This window comes from Erpetoichthys calabaricus, chromosome 1 (genome assembly GCF_900747795.2).
Source record: "Erpetoichthys calabaricus chromosome 1, fErpCal1.3, whole genome shotgun sequence".
NCBI lineage: Eukaryota > Metazoa > Chordata > Cladistia > Polypteriformes > Polypteridae > Erpetoichthys > Erpetoichthys calabaricus.
This window is the reverse complement of record NC_041394.2, coordinates 116862953-116883942: the sequence shown is the minus strand read 5'-3', so window position 1 is coordinate 116883942 and position 20990 is coordinate 116862953. Positions and strand designations below refer to the sequence as shown.

Below are 20990 nucleotides of genomic sequence, written 5' to 3'. Positions count from 1 at the left end.
TTATCTAATTTTTACTTTTTCACAAAGCCATCCCATGCCAATTTGTATGAATAAACTTTTGCTAGAGAGTTAGCAAAAGTTTATTCATGCACATATTTTAATACGGATAATCTATCTCTAATCAAGGTTCTCATTTTCATTCTAATTTAAAATAATAATAGATACTCATTTTTTTCTTCTGTTTTAGAAAAACCAATCTATGCCACCTACGTCTTCGTCAAGTCAGCTTCATCCAGCTTCATCACATATAGAAGAAGAGTTCCTCAATCTTTTCTTTTTAATGATTGTTAACACGCATAATCTTTGTAAAATTATTGTGCACATGCATAACTGTTTGACCAATTAGGTTCGCTTCTGTATATATGAAGCTGTTTCATCGATTAGGTTTGCTTTTGTATTTATGTAACTGTTTGACCAATTAGGTTTGCTTATGTATATAGATTAGCTGTTTGTCCGATTAGGTTCGCTTCTGTATATATGAAGCTGTTTGTCCGATTAGGTTCGGTTTTTTTATATATGTAAGTGTTTGACCGATTAGGTTTACTTTGGTATATATGTGTTTGACCGATTAGGTTACTTCTGCCCCGGGCAACGCCGGGTATATACAGCTCGTATATATATATATATATATATATATATATATATATATATATATATATATATATATATATATATATATATATATATATATATATATATAAATCCCCGTGAAGTACTGCTTTTAAATTTTTATGAAGAAGAAAAGCTTTTTAAATTGAGGGAAAATATCCCAATAGCAATTTGTTAAGGATATGTTTTTTTGTGAAGCAGCAACACTCATAACAATGACAACACAATTACATTGACAATCATGTTACGTTATTTTAAAAATGTTTCCTTTACTTTTTCATAACCTCTTTAACACACTATTTCTCCGCTGCGAAGCGCGGGTATTTTGCTAGTTGACAATAAGCTACGCAAACCCACCAAGACATGCAATCGTTTAAATCAAGGCATGAGTCGAAAAACACCATCCCATAATATTAGTTAACGATTAACACATTTCTATATGTATTGTAAGCATACAATACAACTGATAATATGTTGCGCTTATTTATCGGGTGTACTGACATTTTTGCGCGTTTAACGGCTGAAATCTAACGTGGTTTGTGCCCTTCAGAATGAAAAGAGTTTGCATTTACCTTTTTAATAAAAGGCGAGCTTTTAAGCCTGAGAAATCACCCCGTAAATGCACACGTTTAATTGCACATGTTAATATGTATGGTTACACAGTATTAAAAGACACTCAACAATTACACAGTATTAAAAGACAGTCAACAATTAACGTCATTTACCTTCATTCCCGCGTTTGACTTGTGCTGTAAATCTCTTCCTCGTTTTCAGTTCACGTGATTACGTAGGAGGCGTAATACGTAATGACGCAATACGTGACTCCGCCTCCTCCATTAGAGTATATGGACAAAAAACAGGTTCCAGTTATGACCATTACGCGAAGAATTTCGAAATGAAACCTGCTTAACTTTTGTAAGTAAGCTGTAAGGAATGAGCCTGCCAAATTTCAGCCTTCTACCTACACGGGAAGTTGGAGAATTAGTGATGAGTGAGTCAGTCAAACAAGTTCCAGTTATGACCATTACGCGTAGAATTTCGAAATGAAACCTGCCTAACTTTTGTAAGTAAGCTGTAAAGAATGAGCCTGCCAAATTTCAGCCTTCTACCTACACGGGAAGTTGGAGAATTAGTGATGAGTGAGTCAGTCAAACAAGTTCCAGTTATGACCATTACGCTTAGAATTTCGAAATGAAACCTGCCTAACTTTTGTAAGTAAACTGTAAGGAATGAGCCTGCCAAATTTCAGCCTTCTACCTACACGGGAAGTTGGAGAATTAGTGATGAGTCAGTCAGTCAGTCAGTCAGTGAGTCAGTGAGGGCTTTGCCTTTTATTAGTATAGATCACGGAGAAGCGATGTAAATTTTAACAGGCGACAAGAAAGGTGGTATATATATTCCGCTAATAACATTAGACACCAAAGGAGATCGTGATATGCCATTCGTATTAAAATGTTTACAGTTTACCGTGAGAATAGCTTTTGCTATGACAATTAACAAATCACAGGGACAAACATTAGAAAAAGTCGGATTATTTATTAGAGAAACAGAAACAATATTCACACACGGGCAGTTATACGTTGCGTTGTCACAATGTGTCTCTAAAAACTGAATCAAAATTCTATGCGATTTGAAGAAAAGGTAATTCCAAATATTGTTTTTAATGAAGCTTTAAAATAAAAGTGCAAATAATGCAATTGAAACAATTCCAAAGAAAAAATAAAGCTTTTAAAATTGTATATCCAATTAACCAAACACAGGGGTTGGCGAGCGAAGCGAGCAGGGGGCAGAGCCCCCTAGTAATCCAAATAAAAAAATGCATGGATAGTTGAGCAGACAAGTGTTGCCATGTCTATTACATTCAGAGGATGATTATTAATTTAGCTATCTGTTGAAATGTTTTTATTGAAATACTTGACACAAGTTAAAGTGATTACAACTGGAAGCTAGTTGGTCCTAAACTACATCATATTCTTATTTCTGTCTTTCACTTATTTGACTGTGCAGGATGCTGTTTTCTGGCTCCAGAGAAGGACAGTGGCCTATTCTCTTTTCTATGATTCACATTCGAAGGCACACTCCTCTGCCTGCAGTGCTTCTGATGGTAACCAATGACTTACTTATAATGTTGGTGGCAATTTCCACTGAGCAAACGCTTTATCTGCTCACTAATTACAACAAATGTTGTTTGTTGCTACAACAGATAATTCTATGTAACTATTGCAGTATCTCTGAATCTGTGTTAGGATATCAACAGGCCTGGGATAGCCTGTTACATCACAAATCAAAAATTTAATTGTGTGTTTTTTTATTTATCCTAATAATCACATCAAAAATTGGTATTCAATTTGGATTATCTATTTATGCATTGTTTTATATTAGAAGACGATATTTTGTATATAGCATTAACAGTTTCACTGACTTTCTCACAGTACATCATGGTGGTCTTCATGATCTTGGTCGGTGAACTTTTTGGACTGTTAAATTTTTACAGTTTTTCTCAATGGCTGTTTACTGGCCTGGCTACAATGGGCCTTATAATTCATCGATATCGAAACCCAGATCTTCCACGACCTTTTAAGGTATTTGATATTATTATTCACTCTACTATAGTGTTTTGTTCTGCCTGCAAAATGCTTCATAAACAGAGCATGCATGCTTTTAATGTTGAATTCTTTTTTCCCTCAGGTTAAGTACATTTCTTTCACTTAAAATTAAGTTATTTTTACCATTTGCATTCTGCAGCTAGGCAGGAACTAAATCTTTACAGACTGGCAGTTTATCAACTTTCTTTAACAATTTCAAGCATAAGAATCTGCAACCAGAAATGACTGCCTTCTATAGGAAATGTCTCACCATCTCAGGAAAAGAGACTGTAGCCATCTTTAGTTGACTGGATTTTGCTAGTTGACATAATTGTAAGGACAAGGAGACAGACAGAGTTAAGGCATATCCAGGATGTAGATATTACAGTGCGGTATTTAAACTGTACTCAGTCTGGTAATCAGTTATGATTTCAAGTTCTGTGTTTACCAACAATCTTTTTGACACCATGGAATATTTTACATTTCATAATATAACATTCTCTAATCCAGTAAATGCAATTCAAAGTCATGGGGGTCTGGTGTCTAACATGGCATCAGTGGTAGAAGGCGGGAACCAACTGAAGACAGAGTTCCAGCCAATTTTAGGGCACCTCCAATACACTCGCCTTGGACCAGTTTTCAATTCCTAGCTAACTTTGCATGCATGTATTTGGTACTGTTTATTATTAATAATAATAATAATAATAATAACAACTTTATTTATATAGCACCTTATCATACATTTACAAGCAACTCAAGGTTTCTTCCACAGATTAATCAACAAAAAGAAAGATATACCACATTTACTTGGATTATTATAATTAATACTTTGATAATTTTTAATAAATGTAAGTATACTAAATACAAAATCAACCAGGTATTGTTAAGCAAAATTTAAGATGTTTAGATGTTATTTATCCATCCATCCATCCTCTTCCGCTTATCTGAGGTCGGGTTGCGGGGGCAGCAGCTTGAGCAGAGATGCCCAGACTTCCCTCTCCCCGGCCACTTCTTCTAGCTCTTCCGGGGGAATCCCAAGGTGTTCCCAGGCCAGCCGGGAGACATAGTCCCTCCAGCGTGTCCTGGGTCTTCCCCGGGGCCTCCTCCCGGTTAGACGTGCCCGGAACACCTCACCAGGGAGGCGTCCAGGAGGCATCCTGATCAGATGCCTGAACCACCTCATCTGACTCCTCTTGATGCGGAGGAGCAGCGGGTCTACTCTGAGCCCCTCCCGGATGATTGAGCTTCTCACTCTATCTTTAAGGGAGATCCCAGACACCCTGTGGAGAAAACTCATTTCAACCGCTTGTATTCGCGATCTCATTCTTTCGGTCACTACCCATAGCTCATGACCATAGGTGAGGGTAGGAACATAGATTGACTGGTAAATTGAGAAATTTGCCTTACGGCCCAGCTCCTTTTTCACCACGACAGACCAATGCAGAGCCCGCATCACTGCGGACGCCGCACCGATCCGCCTGTCAATCTCACGCTCCATTCTTCCCTCACTCGTGACCAAGACCCCGAGATACTTGAACTCCTCCACTTGGGGCAGGATCTCGCTCCCAACCCTGAGAGGGCACTCCACCCTTTTCCGGCTGAGGACCATGGTCTCGGATTTGGAGGTACTGATTCCCATCCCAGCCGCTTCACACTCAGCTGCAAACCGATCCAGAGAGAGCTGAAGATCACGGCCTGATGAAGCAAACAGAACAACATCATCTGCAAAAAGCAGTGACCCAGTCCTGAGTCCACCAAGCCGGACCCCCTCAACACCCTGGCTGCACCTAGAAATTCTGTCCATAAAAGTTATGAACAGAATTGGTGACAAAGGGCAGCCCTGGCGGAGTCCAACTCTCACAAGAAACGGGTTCGACTTACTGCCGGCAATGCGGACCAAGCTTTGACACCGATCGTACAGGGACCGAACAGCTCTTATCAGGGGGTCCGGTACCCCATACTCTCGGAGCACCCCCCACAGGATTCCCCGAGGGACACGGTCGAACGCCTTTTCCAAGTCCACAAAACACATGTAGACTGGTTGGGCGAACTCCCATGCACCCTCCAGGACTCTGCTAAGGGTGTAGAGCTGGTCCACTGTTCCGCGACCAGGACGAAAACCACACTGTTCCTCCTGAATCCGAGGTTCGACTATCCGACAGACCCTCCTCTCCAGAACCCCCGAATAGACTTTTCCAGGGAGGCTGAGGAGTGTGATCCCTCTGTAGTTGGAACACACCCTCCGGTCCCCCTTCTTAAAGAGGGGGACCACCACCCCAGTCTGCCAATCCAGAGGCACTGTCCCTGATGTCCATGCGATGTTGCAGAGACGTGTCAACCAAGACAGCCCTACAACATCCAGAGCCTTGAGGAACTCCAGGCGTATCTCATCCAACCCCGGGGCCCTGCCACCAAGGAGTTTTTTGACCACCTCGGTGACCTCAGTCCCAGAGATGGGGGAGCCCACCTCCGAGTCCCCAGGCTCTGCTTCGTCATTGGAAGGCATGTTAGTGGGATTGAGGAGGTCTTCGAAGTACTCCCCCCACCGACCCACAACGTCCCGAGTCGAGGTCAGCAGCGCACCATCCCCACCATACACAGTGTTGACACTGCACTGCTTCCCCCTCCTGAGACGCCGGATGGTGGACCAGAATCTCCTTGAAGCCGTCCGAAAGTCGTTCTCCATGGCCTCCCCAAACTCCTCCCATGCCCGAGTTTTTGCCTCAGCAACCACCGAAGCCGCATTCTGCTTGGCCTGCCGGTACCTATCAGCTGCCTCCAGAGTCCCACAGGACAAAAGGGACCGGTAGGACTCCTTCTTCAGCTTGACGGCATCCTTCACCGCTGGTGTCCACCAACGAGTTCGGGGATTGCCGCCACGACAGGCACCGACTACCTTACGGCCACAGCTCCGGTCAGCTGCCTCAACAATAGAGGCACGGAACATGGCCCATTCGGACTCAATGTCCCCCACCTCCCTCAGGACAAGTTCTGCCGGAGGTGGGAGTTGAAGCTACTTCTGACAGGGGGCTCTGCCAGACGTTCCCAGCAGACCCTCACAACACGTTTGGGCCTACCAGGCCTGACTGGCATCCTTCCCCACCATCGGAGCCAACTCACCACCAGGTGGTGATCAGTTGACAGCTCCGCCCCTCTCTTCACCCGAGTGTCCAAGACATGTGGCCGCAAGTCCGACGACACGACCACAAAGTCGATCATCGAACTGAGGCCTAGGGTGTCCTGGTGCCAAATGCACATATGAACACCCTTATGCTTGAACATGGTGTTCGTTATGGACAATCCGTGACGAGCACAGAAGTCCAATTACAAAACACCACTCGGGTTCAGATCAGGGGGGCCATTCCTCCCAATCATGCCCTTCCAGGTCTCACTGTCATTGCCCACGTGAGCACTGAAGTCTCCCAGCAGTACGAGGGAGTCCCCAGAAGGTGTGCCCTCCAGCACCCCCTCCAGGGACTCCAAAAAGGGTGGGTACTCCAAACTGCTGTTCGGTGCATACGCACAAACAACAGTTAGGACCCGTCCCCCCACCCGAAGGCGGAGGGAGGCTACCCTCTCGTCCACCGGGGTAAACCCCAATGTACAGGCTCCAAGTCGGGGGGCAATAAGTATGCCCACACCCGCTCAGAGCCTCTCACCAGGGGCAACTCCAGAGTGGTAGAGAGTCCAGCCCCTCTCAAGGAGATTGGTTCCAGAGTCCAAATTGTGCGTCGAGGTGAGCCCGACTATATCTAGCTGTTATTTATTTTTTCCTTTTTATTTACTACTAAAAAGATAAACAATAACATCCATCCATGCATTCAATAATTCTAGATTCATGAGAGATGGATGCCAGAGTCTAGCTTGGCTACATCGGGCACAATGCAGGAATAAAAAGTGGATGAGTCCATTAGTCTTTTACAGGGCTCAGTTACAGAACTGTATGCTCAAAAGCACAGAATTCTACAGGCTTTAGCAATGGTTTAAAAAAATCTGCTTATCTTAGTAAATTAAAGAACTACTACTAAACTACTAAAGTCAAAGTTGAAAGGTCTGTTTTTTACTTCACATAACAGGTTTTGTGTTCCTTTTTCGTAGACTCCCTCCTTAATTATGTAAGTGGTTAAATTTAACTCTGATTGGATAAATGTAGATGACTATCAAGTGCCTTGAGCATGGGAAAGGCGCTATATAAATAAAATGTATTATTATTATTATTATTAACTACATCCTTGATGTGTTTTCATGAACAGCAGAAACATGATGACATCAGGTCCACTCATATATTTATTGCCACAAAATGTATGATTGACAGTGATTATTGAGAAATATCATAGTAGTAATTAATTAAGTGAGAAACCTCTGATTTTTAATTTTACTTAATATGGTTGCTATCAGACTTTATCAGTATATTGTAAGTTTAAATGCCACTGAGGAAAACATGAAAATTCTCCTGCATAAACGTCTTTCAGAATAAAGAGCAGTGGTTTCCCAAGATGTGGTAAACTAAATTAAGTGGTTAGCACTGCCACTGCACAGATCCCCACTGTTCTGAGTTTGAGTCATGTGTCCAGTCATTGTCTCTGTGGATTTTGCATGTTCTTTCCATGTCTACATGGTGTGAAAACAAACAAAGGACAGTGTAAGAAATGTTTCGGATGATTCCTTGTTTAATTTTTATGACCAGTAATTGAAGTAAGAGGGATTGTTGTCTTGACAATGTTTGAGAAAACATTAAGATAAACAGTTTCAGAGATGCAGAGCTCCTTGCTGCTCTGAGGATGGGTTAGGACTAGGATGGGGTAAATACCAGTGGGACTAAAAAGGGTGGAGTTTCATGGCTCCTGGAAGTGACCTCAGTGATTATCCAATGGTTTCTCTTTCTCCATTCTAGGGAAACATTCTCAAATCCTTCTCCGTAATACTGCTACAGAAACTGTTAAAGCACTCTCTGTGCTTGTATGTTTGGAAATAGGTTTTTCTCTGCGTACTCCAATGTTACATTACACATTTCCAAAGACATGTGTAAGGTTAATTGGTAACTCATAAGATAAGATATTTATATTAACCAATCATGGCTCCGGAGAACAATGACCCTATAAATTGGCTCTGTGTTGGTGGGTGAGTGAGTGAGTGAGTGAGACCTGTGTCTCTGTACAAGGCAGTTTCCTGTCTTGCACCCAGTGCTGCTAGGCATACCTCTGCCTCCCTACAACACCCCCAGATCCTTCACCATGACCCTAAAATGAATTAAATGGATCTGAGGATGTTATCACTTAGAGTGGATGCAGCTATTGCTTAAATTATAAAAAATATGAGTTATCAGTGTCTTCTAAGGACAGTTAGAATCGTGTTAAATAGTAGTTTACTTTTTGAAAGACTTGTTTTCATGTGTAAATAAAGTTGATATGCACAGTTGTTAGTGCTGCTGCCTCACAGTCAAGACAACAGTTCATATTCTTTCACCATCACGATCTATGTTAACTTTGCATGTACTCCCTGGGTCCATTTGAATTTTCCATTAGTTCTCTGGTTTGCTCCAATACCCGAAAAATGTGAATGCAATCCTGCTTTTAACTGGTGTTTACATAAACACGTCCTCTGACGAAATGACCTCATTTTCAGTATTTATTGTTGCTTTGCACTCAGTGCTACTTCAATAAGCTGTGGCTCTCCACCACCTTACATTACAGGTTAAAAAACAGGTGCATTTTATTTATGTATATTTAATTGTAAATTACTTTTGCTTGTCACATTTATTTTCTATTCTTCCTTTTTCTAGTCATTTTAAGAGACATGTAGAGTCATTTGCTATTCTTGCGGCAAATGATGCAATATGTACAAAGTAACTCTGGATAAGGTGTCCATTACAGGCCATTATATTGTCTGCTCAGACTTGGCCAGATAGGATTACCACATCACCTAACAAAATTAGAGCATTAAAACTGACAATCACAGCAGCACTCACATTTATTTTCATAGGTAGGTTTTTCAGGTTTTCTTAAACTGGTTGTGCTCTTGTTTTGTAAACTAATATTAAATGAGAAGGATTATTTATGAGGTGCTCCGGTTTCCTCCCACAGTCCAAAGACATGCAGGTTAGGTGCATTGGCGATTCTAAATTGGCCCTAGTGTGTGCTTGGTGGTTGTGTGAGCACCCTGCGGTGGGCTGGTGCCCTGCCCAGGGTTTGTTTCCTGCCTTGCGCCCTGTGTTGGCTGGGATTGGCTCCAGCAGACCCCCGAGACCCTGTAGTTAGGATATAGCAGGTTGGGTAATGGATGGATGGATTATTTATGAATAGTTCAGGTGAAATTAAAATAAATTTCAGGACACTGCTAATATTTTATTTCTCTCTTTTTGAATAGGTACATCTATTCATCCCTGCTGTTTTCACCGTTGTATGTTTTTTCATTGTGGGGATGTCCCTCTACTCTGATCCAGTCAACACAGGCATCAGCTTTGCCCTCACCCTGACTGGTGTCCCAATTTATTTCCTTGTGGTTCAGAAGCAGAGACTGCCTTTATGCTTCATCAGACGTTTTCGTAAGTGACCAAAAGTGTTTATTCTTTTATTGTAAAGTGTGCTATGGAATTAGTTTTTCATAATTAAAGTTATCTCCTGGTACATCCATTTTTATCAAAACTATGCATCAGTCACGTCTCCAGTGAGGTAGAAACAGCATTTTGAATATCAAAAATAATGACTATTGTGTAATATTTAGTACAGTGGTACAAAATTAGCACGGTTGCCACACTTTTTTTGAGGGCATTGGTTGAATTTGCTGCCTGGCCACACTCTGTGTGGCTTTTGCATGTTTTCCTTATGACATGGACCTTTGATTGATATACAGTAATCCCTCGCTATATCGCGCTTCGACTTTCACGGCTTCACTCTATCGCGGATTTTATATGTAAACATATTTAAATATATATCACGGATTTTTTGCTAGTTCGCAGATTTCTGCAGACAATGGGTCTTTTAATTTCTGGTACATGCTTCCTCTGTTGGTTTGCCCAGTTGATTTCATACAAGGGACGCTATTGGCAGATGGCTGAGAAGCTACCCAACCAGAGCGCGTATTACGTATTAAATAAAACTCCTCAACTATATTGTGAGCACGGGGGCAGTTCGCACCCCTAGAGGATACGGCCGCTCCTCAAAAAATGCTGAAAGATTACCTTCACATTGCTCTCTTCCTTGCTGGGCTTACATATGGCTGCTTTATCAAGCGATATGCTTCCCGCACTGTGCTTCGCATACTTAAAAGATCAAACAGCACGTATTGATTTTTGATTGTTTGCTTTTCTCTCTCTCTCTCTCTCTCTTGCTCTGACATTCTCTGCTACTGACGGAGGGGGTGTGAGCAGGGGGGCTGTTTGCACCCCTAGACGATACGGACGCTCGTCTAAAAATGCTGAAAGATTACCTTCACGTTGCTCCCATCTGTGCAGCTGCTTTATCAAGTGACATGCTTGCCGCACAGTGCTTTGCATACTTAAAAGCTCGAAGGGCACATATTGATTTTTGATTGTTTGTTTTTCTCTCTCTCTCTCTCTCTCTCTGACATTCTCTGCTCCTGACGGAGGGGGTGTGAGCAGAGGGGCTGTTCGCACACTGGCCTAGAGGATACGGACGCTCCTCTAAAAAATGCTGAAAGACTACCTTTACATTGTACATCCTTGCAGCTGCTTTGTCCGGCGGTGCTTCGCATACTTAAAAGCCAAACAGCCCTATTGATTTTTGTTTGCTTTTTTCTCTCTCTCTCTCTGACATTCTCTGCTCTTGATGCGCACTCCTTTGAAGAGGAAGATATGTTTGCATTCTTTTAATTGTGAGACGGAACTGTCATCTCTGTCTTGTCATGGAGCACAGTTTAAACTTTTGAAAAAGAGACAAATGTTTATTTGCAGTTTTTGAATAAAGTTCCTGTCTCTCTACAACCTCCTGTGTTTCTGTGCAAATCTGTGACCCAAGCATGACAATATAAAAATAACCATATAAACATATGGTTTCTACTGTGGATTTTCACCTTTCGCAGGGGGTTCTGGAACGCAACCCCCGCGATTGAGGAGGGATTACTGTATCTACTTTTAGAATTAATAATAGGTTATTGTACTGGTATTCTTATGAGATAAGTGATAACTCATGAATTACGGAAAAAAAACTGTAAAATATAAAAAGAAGAACTTACACTGTAACTTGTTTAGTTAATATAAAATATAGCTTGCCTTCTGGTCAAAACAAGTTAAAAAAGAAACTTGAGATTGTCTGAAATTACACATTAATCATGGTTTGTGGGCTGCAACGTGGATAAAAATGCTGATTGATAGAAAGTTCAAGAACACAGGTTGTGCCTAGCCAGGATTGGTCCAGAGGCACATGGACAGAGCATGGGAAGGGTGTTGGCCCCTAAGCTATGACACCCCATTGGTTCAAGGGGTTTAGGAAGGAAGAACATAGCTAGTTTACATGGGCAATTGTTTCCATGAGCATCCAGAGGCACAAAACCACAAAGTAAGTTTGAAAGAGCCACCTTATACCTGGATGTGTTGCTATTGATCCAGATTTACAGTTTTTACATCCATTATCACTTTTTTTAACTTTATGTACATTTTTCATGCTAAATATATACATGCATACATATGTGATACAGTATCTGACAAACAATACAAAGAAGTACACGACACGTGTTTTGCCCTTATTGGAGCTCGTCAGGTGTACATACTTTTGCATCTCCATACGGTGATCGAACCTCAGATGTCAGCACCTGAGGCAATGCCTCAGATGCTGCGCCACAGCAGATGGTTCGCTTATTTGGCAGGGTGAAGATTGGAGTATTACATTCTTTTTTAAGTCAGAATTGCAATCTGATTATTACGTGGTTACCTACCAGGTAACACTAATAGTTGGTCAGCCAGTCGGCACACACCCGCCATATCCTCTCAGTTGCTAGAAGCAGCTCATAGATATGTGATACAGTATCTGCCAAACAATACAAAGAGTACAAAACATGTGTTTCAACCTTATTGGGGCTTGTCAGGTGTACGCACTTTTGCATCACCTTATGGGATGCTGACACACAAGGTTAGATCCTCGTAAGGGGATGCATGCTCTATCCATTGTGTGGTTAGAGTGTGAGCACAGCCAAGCAGAGTGATACAGACAGTGGTAACCTGATATGTGCTTTCTCAATTTTTTTATTTTTTAATAAATTTGCAAAAACCTCAAGTAAACTTTTTTCACGTTGTCATTATGGGTGTTGTGTGTAGAATTCTGAGGGAAAAAATGAATTTAATCCATTTTGGAATAAGGCTGTAACATTACAAAATGTGGAAAAAGTGATGTGCTGTGAATACTTTCAGGATGCACTGTATATTGCAAATACACTGTAACAGGAGACACAATGTATTGCTTACTTTGTGCTATTTAAATAAAACCTGTTGAAAGCAGTCTTCCTAGGCTTACATGTTAATATTTATAGTTTGAGGCCTTCATCTCTAAACTGTTTTCAGTCATATATAAGGATCATTTCAATTCAAGACAGGAAACAGAGAAACAGTGCTTTGTGGGTGAATGAAATTTCAATTCTGCTGATGATAAGATTGACATGTTGGTTTTATTATCTTACAGACATGCTCACTAAGAAGCTACAAGTTCTCTTGGAAGTGATGCCACAGGAGGTGCAGACCTACTAAATATCTTGACCTGATCAAAGCTTTTACCACAAAGTTCAAAAGCACTTTAAAGAATGATATACATGTACCAAACATGAAACAAAGTTTTCATTTCAAAACAAAGCTTTATGTGTTAAAGACCATCACTGTGAAGAAGTAATCCAAACAACATTTTTGTAACTATGCTGTTTCTTTACTCATGTGAGACACTCTTTAAAGAGTGACATAAAGTTTCAAGTAAAACACTCACTAAAAACTCCAACTCTACATTTAAAAAGTCAAATTTAATTTAATTTATTTAGGTCTTAAAATTATGTCTAAATTCAGTACCAGTATTTTTAGCACTTTAGAATGTTGTCCTTTCTTAATTACTACATATTATAAATTGTTTTTAAAAGATAAAGAATGTTAATCTATATCTTTTTGACATGGTGTCAAAGTTGATGGGAAGCAATAAATTAATTACTACCATATGACTATTCAGGTGTTCAAAGGCTTGAAAATCTTTATTAACTACAGTGTAGTACTGAACAGCATGACAGAAGAGAGGTTGATTTCCAATTCACATTCCATAGGAGTGATCTCAGCCCTGAAGATATGAAAGTGTAGTGCCACAAGAGACAAGTAAATCAACACAGTGCTTCCCAGCCGTAGACTCTCCAGTCAGTTTAAAGGCCTTGGAGTCTCTCTCGCAATGCTTTATTAAAACTCTACATTGATGCCTGATGTCACCATCCTGAGACATTTAATAAAATAATTAAAGAAATGGATTTTATGATTTTGTGAATTTCCCCTTGGGATTAATAAGGTATCTATCTATCTATCTATCTATCTATCTATCTATCTATCTATCTATCTATCTATCTATCTATCTATCTATCTATCTATCTATCTATCTATCTATCTATAAAAAAAAACAAGAGTGGATAATCAGACCCATGTATATCTTATACTGAGCACAAAGTGTAGATTTAGCCAGCACTATAAAGAACAAACCAGATATTACATTTATCCTGCTCAATTTTCATCTTTCACATTTGTTCTCTTAATACACTAATCTGTTGGATTTTTTATATACTCATTCTTCCCTGTTTGAAATGAAACAAAAGAAGTATGAATTAGCATAAACTGCACTAATCCGTGGTTTTCATAAGATGTTATAATAATTTACTTTATAATTTTAGAAGTACATAATAAACAAGAATAGTTGTGTCAAATATTTGAAATATAAAAATCTGTGCTTCAATGTATATGTATAAAATCTAAATATTCTCAATTCAAATAGACATTTTTCACCCTCTAATAGAGGTCCATAGAGGACTAGATCAGTAAAAGATCAGAAATAAAAAATAACACAATATACATAATCACTGAATTTGAAAGTCTAAAGCAATACCTGAAGGCAAAAATTCACAGACATGAATGTCACTGTCAAGGTCAATAAACCTCTCGACAAGGTCGACACTCTCCACAGACAGACACACTGCATCTTGCATAACTAGATATCAAGACACGTCAAACTGTATATCATATTTGGGGTTTTGTCATCCTGTGAGCCAGATGGCGCCGAACAAAAAAACACTAAAATGTTGCTAAAGCATTTATAAGTCATTCTTATGAACACACTAAGGTAATCATTTCTTATCAAATAAACCTTGCAGGTATATTTAATATAATAGATATTTAAAAGCAAGTTGGGCATAAGTGCAGCCCTGTCCTTGACTGGCAGATCTGACTTCTTCCTTTTGCCTGGTGCTGTCTACAAAAATCCATCTCTCCGTTACCATGATTTGGAAAAAGATTAAGAAAATGTAAGGATGGACAATAAACCCTTTAACTTTGACAATTACAAATGCACATAGAATATTCAACATAAGCAAAACAGCTGGGAACTCCACTGCAGAATAAGAGTGGCTCAATCTGTTTCCCAATGCCATGGGTCTTATACATTCTGACATGAAGCTTGTTTTCTTATATTAATTGGTAAAAGTTGATAAAAACAGTGATATTGTTTCTGACAAGTTGCTAATATTTAGAAAAGATCACCTGTAAGAATTATTGTTTGTCTTACAACATGCATGGCCTTCTTTCATTCTTTAAAACATGGTATAAAAATCATTTAAAGAGGGTAAAAGATACTATAAAGAGAACAGAAAAAATATACTTTGATTACCAGCCTCAAAGCAATTCATAAGTAAAATAAGAGGAGATAAGGTGATTAAATAAAAATTAACGTATATTGTAATAAGAGTCGAGAACAAACATAAAGTTTTGGAATTTTGTACCCTGTATACTTCAAAATATACAAAATAAAAAAATGTCTTTACAGACAGGGAGTTCAAAACGAAACTGACACATGTAGGTATGATGGCGGCAATACAGTATATGCTGGAGACAGGAAGAGGAATCGGAAGTGATGTCATTAGGAGTTGGGTTCTGTTGAGGGTTTGTTGAGGGAAAAGAGGAGAAAGTATTACTGGACAGCACCACCCCTTGGCTCGGCTGAGAAACATTTATTTTCAAGCCCATAAATAATAAAATAGTAATTTTTATAAGAAGATCATTACGTGCCTGGTTTAAAGTTAAATTGACCATGAACATGTTGGCATATCATGGGTCTCTTATACACCACAGGGATTTATGAGTTAATTGTTCAACCTTACTAGATGCAGAAACATGTATGACTGAAATAGCTACATAGTTGGAGGATGTGTTGAGTAGAGTCCTATGGTTGACCCTACAGTATTTTACCCTTTATACTCTATTATGTAGATTTTATGAAAATGCTTCAAATCCCATACACTTACCACTCTGTGGTCAGCTACTGTACTATAGCACTTCCTCCTCCCTTCCCATCTTTACCTCTAACCTTGGGTTTTTTCAACCTCTAACCTTGAGTGAAAAAACAGGCAGGAGAAAGAGCGACACATTTAATCATTTATGTTATTATAGGTAATATGCCCAAATTATAAGCAAAATAAAAGGAGTGTGAAAAAATACCATTACAGCCTAAGTAGCATCCAAGTATTAGCATCCACGGGCATCTTTCAGTTTTATGTTCTGTCTAACTTGGTCTTTGCTACCACATGGCCTTTGAATGGAGTAATGAAACAGGCCACTTGCTTTTCTCAATATGGCTGTCTTTGTCATGGAGAAATGGTACGATAAAGAGGTTGTCTTCTCTCCATGGCCAGATGGTGAGCGAGAAAGACCAACTTATACCATTTCAATCACAAATCTTTAACCAATGGGAACAGGCAACTGCATTAGTTAATCTTTTTTTTAGCATGACTGGACCAAATGAAATACGTCTGCTTGTGTAGAGTCAAGTTTTATGCCTAATCATGCTTAGCCAAAACTTAGTTCTCTATGGGGGAAGGTGCGTTTCTTTATGTTCCTTTTTATTGTGTCTCATCCCTCATGCTTTCTGGAAGGGAGATGGGTGCTAAACCTACTTCTTCTCCAGATTAATACATCTTTACATGTACTCCATAAATTTTCTTCCTGAAGGGATGCGTTATGTAATATAAAGGCCAGTTTGGTCACCTCTCTGATATTTGGAGTTCATTCTAACTACAACAGTGCTGCTGACATGTCCGTACAGTTGACTCCCTATCCAGTTCAACCACTTTACAGTGTAGGTGTAATAAACAAGCAAGAAAGGAAACTACTAAACCATAAAGCTGGCCCAGATGGTACTTTCCTCATCAATAAAACACTGGGTGTAGAAACTGGTTTGTCCAGCTTCCTGACTTCAAAATAACAAATAAACACATACAAAATATTTATCAACATATATGCTATCACTCATTTTACACTCCCCTACAGAAGACAACTACAAAATGCTGATGTTAGACATGAAATATATAAACTAATCTTTAGCTGCTAATGCAATGTATACCGACAAATGAAGTAACTATTCTAAGGAAATCCAATAATTTATAATAGGTACATTATAACTTAGAACTTTATTGCATATTTTGGGTACATGCTTATTGCTTTTGATTGGCTTTTCAATAATTTACTATCCTCCACTTATCATCTCTTTCCTACACCCACTTAATCTTTGTTCATTCTGAAACTTGGAGCTGTTGCCCATCTTAAAACCAGCAGAATGCTTTTGAAAAGACCTCAGGCAGTCCCAATACTCTGTTACCTTTTCCATTACATTTGCATAAAGCTCATGCCTTCTTGTATATTCAGATGCATGTGAAAATGAAGGCCCTGATAAGATTTGCCAGTTAAATTTAACAGTTGTTTGTGGGGGAAAACAGGAAGATATCAGAAGAACATGCAAATTCCACAAATGTAGAAATGTGCCAAATGATTTGGCGGCCATGTGGTATTTTGTACCAAAATGTCATACCCCCATTTCAATAACTGCTTTTGGAGTTATATTTTATTATGATGTTATATGTAACATGTCATGCACATTACACATATTGCAATTATGCTACATTTTGGCAACATATGCCTATGTTTTGAAAACATCCATTCAAATGGCATTGTCCAAATTCTAAACAGAGCCCCAAAATGGTGGCATGATGATGTTACCAAAAATAATTTAAAAATTAATCAAATTCAAAAAAGAAACAGCTGCCTTAGTTAGTGAGTGGGTCTTTATGGTAGTGCCTTAAGTTGATCTCAGTCTTACATTACAGGAAGAAAAACTTTTGTAAGTTGTGGAAATTGTATGCTAGAGCTTCATGATACTATATAGGGTGTGCAGCATGGATCAATTCTGGACATGCTGGTATTTTCAATCTACAAGATTCTGTTAGTCCAGGGTATTTCAAAATACAAAGTGAACTTTACTGCTACATTCCTAACCATAATCTTGCATCATCAGACACTGATTTGCTTATAATTCCCAGAGTCAAGCATAAAACAAGTGGTGAAGTATGAAAGTGAAGTGAAAACCTGAGGAAAGACATAAGAGCTAACTACCTTCATTTTAATCCGTCTGGTCCTCGTTCTCATGAGGATATCTTGCCTACTTATCCCTATTATTCTCATCTTGTATCTCTTGGGTTCCACTAAACTTTTGTACAAAATACTTTACTTCAATAGGGGTTATGGACAAAGCATTGCAGACTGACCTCAACACTGACTTGCCTCATAATAACAACCACTCTTGTTTGTATGTATTGAATGCAAAAGGTGATGTTTGGTAGCTAGCAGTTTTCTGACTGTAGAATAACCTCTTTATGCATTGTGACAGACAACTAAGAAAGCTCCATGATCAGGACATCCCGAAGACAGAAGGACTGGGGGAGACGATATATTGGGGACAACACCTCCCCTGGAACACGAGAGGACAAACCCCCTGGAATATGTTGGTACCAAGGGTTTGGAGCTTAGAAGCTCAGCCCAGCTGGGGCCCGTGGTCACCACCAGGGGGCGCATGGTCACTTGAGGTCCTGGACGGCCACACTTGAAAATGCTGCCAGAAGAAGGTCCAAAGGCACCTGGAGTACTTCCGGGTGTCCATGCATTACTTCTGCCACAACCGGGAGAGCAGCCAGAAATTAACTGGAGAGCACTTGGAACATTTCCGGGTGCAATATAAAAGAGGCCACCTCACGCCATTTTGGGAGCCACAGTCGGGAGGTGGAGGACAGAGCTTGCAGGAGAGGAGAGGAGTGAAGAAAGGAAAGATGGAAGAAGAGAAAGAGAGAAAAGGAAAAGAAGAAGGGAGTGAGCAATATTTGTGGGTGATCTGTGCACTGTGTGCTGTAAAAGAAAGAGAAGAAAATAAAAGTGTGTGTGCTTGGACTTGAATCACTGTTCCTATCTGTGTCAGGGTTAAACTACCACAGCATGAATTATGTACTTCACAATTTTGACTTTCTCCAAAATTAAGATTCTTATTTTGTTTTCTTTTTTTATCTATACTAATAATTGCTCCTTCCCCATTTGCACATTGCAGGAGTTCAATGTGTATGGCTTTTGGCCGTTCTTCTTGAGAGCTTTGCTATATCTCATTGAACTTTCTAAAACAATACCTGTAGATCACCATTTTCAGGTTCAACAAATTCCTGATGTGCTGAATGAAATGTGTTAATCAGTAACTAAATGAGTATTGAAAATATTAAAATCTTAAAACGAAGTCAAGGCTTCATCTGGAAAAGAGACTAAACTTTGGTTTACCACTAAGTGGCATACCTGAGTAACAAATATCAGCTCTTGCTGGTACAGCTTTCCAGAGACGCATTAAAAGCTCATTTTTGTAGCTTTACTATTTACCAAGTCTTTAACAGATTTCTAACATATCGAATGCTTTATGAAAACACCTTGATAACGTCAACTGATTTTACTACAAATTGATTTGGCTTTTAACTTAAGTCTGCCATTTGTTTCCAATGTTATTAAAGTTGGTTTTCTAAAGTTACATTTTTTTATACTGTACAAATGTTAAATGGGCTATAATTTCATATAAAGGCAGTAGATCAAGGCAGCTTTATTTTTGCTGTTGGAGAGACACGTACTTAATAAAAACTGCAGATTTCAAAATGCATTCTTTGTGCATTACCGTATTTATCTCTGTACGTTTTTGCCTACCTTAGCAAACTAATATCTTTATATATAATACGCTACTCTGGCTGTTCGTTTGTCTGTCCAGAATTTGAAATCACCTGTAGCTTGCAAACCATTTGACCTATTGGCCTGAAATTTGGTACACATATACTACATGACGTCTACTATCTGCTTTCGGGGTGATGATTGACCTCCAAGGTTATTCCTCTTTTTATTTTTATTTTATTGTATTGTAGAATCAACTCTCGGCAGCAGCCAGCAGGGTGGCTGTGTGGCACATGCGTACAGGCACTGTTCTCATCCCCTACCACCTTCGCCGTCACTTCCCCTACCTCTTCATATCCTAAATCAGGGGTAGGCAACGTCGGTCCTGGAGTGCCACAGTATGTGCAGGTTTTTGTTCCAACCCAGTTCCTTAACGAGAACTCAATTATTGCTGATGAAGCACATATTGCTTAAGTGACATTTTAATGCTTCATTTTAGTGGTCTCGCTTGTTAAGGTTCTCCAACCTTAATTGCTTATTTCAATCTTAAACTGCTGCATTCCGTGTTTTAATTGCTCCTTATTAGCAATAAGATGTAAAAGACAAAGCAGCCAGCAGTTCTCCAGCTAGCTTTTTTCCAATTACATCTTTGTGTGTTCATCATGCACGGTTTGATTTAATAAAACACTTAATAGAAAAATGTGACAGACTGAAAATGATCTGTTTTAGGCTTCAAATCATTTGGATGATATCCTTGGAAAGGAAAAAAATCTACGATATAAAAGCCTTACATTGCACAGACTAACAAGCCATAAAATTAAATAAGGTCTGAGATTGGCAATGATTGGTTTCTAATTAAGCAATTGGTTTGAATGAAAACCTGTAGCCACTGCGGCTCACCAGGACCGACATTGCCTACCCCTGTTTTACATCTTATTGCTAATAAGGAGCAATTAAAACACTGAATGCAGCAGTTTAAGATTGAAATAAGCAATTACGGTTGGAGAACCTTAACAAGCGAGACCACTAAAATGAAGCATTAAAATGTCACTTAAGCAATATGTGCTTCATCAGCAATAATTGAGTTCTCATTAAGGAACTGGGTTGGAACAAAAACCTGCACATACTGTGGCACTCCAGGACCGACGTTGCCTACCCCTGTCCTAAATCATTCTTGAGGCAGACTGAAGACATAATTGCCAGGTTAAGTGAAAAATTAAAGAAAACGTACTAAGTAATTGCAACACAAGCACTGACTTAATCAAGTTTTTACACAAAAAGATGCCGATGAAAGAAGAGAAGCGGGCTGCTAGGGTGGAGAAAAGAAGAGCTGCTCGGAGAAAGAGTATGAAAACTATGAATGCTCAAGTCAAGTGCGCCATTACTGGTGATCTCATAAACCCTGAACAGCAGAGCCAAAGTATATTTGAAATATACTATGTCAAGTTTAACAAATAAAAATTGTGTAGGTCTACTAGGGAAATATTCACTATAAAGATCAGATTTAAGATTACAGTGTGTCAAAAGAAGATGGCAAAAGCAGGGCTTCTCCTTCTAAAAATACTCTTGTAGCTGAGAAGCGATATGAAGCCAGACAC

At 39.4% G+C, this 20990-nt stretch overlaps 1 protein-coding gene and 1 long non-coding RNA gene across 2 annotated transcripts in view; both read left to right on the top strand.

Moving 5' to 3' along the window:
* LOC114644348 (cystine/glutamate transporter-like) overlaps positions 1-13645 on the top strand; it is a 621881-nt gene extending 608236 nt beyond the window's left edge. The window contains 1 exon segment of the mRNA XM_051924039.1: positions 12827-13645. Coding sequence (XP_051779999.1) covers positions 12827-12891 — 65 coding nt within the window. The 3' untranslated portion in view covers positions 12892-13645.
* Positions 7343-9669, top strand: LOC127528788 (uncharacterized). The gene is made up of 2 exons (XR_007935403.1): positions 7343-9263; positions 9502-9669. It is a non-coding gene; the product is annotated as an uncharacterized LOC127528788 (long non-coding RNA).
* Positions 13646-20990: the final 7345 nt, after the last annotated feature.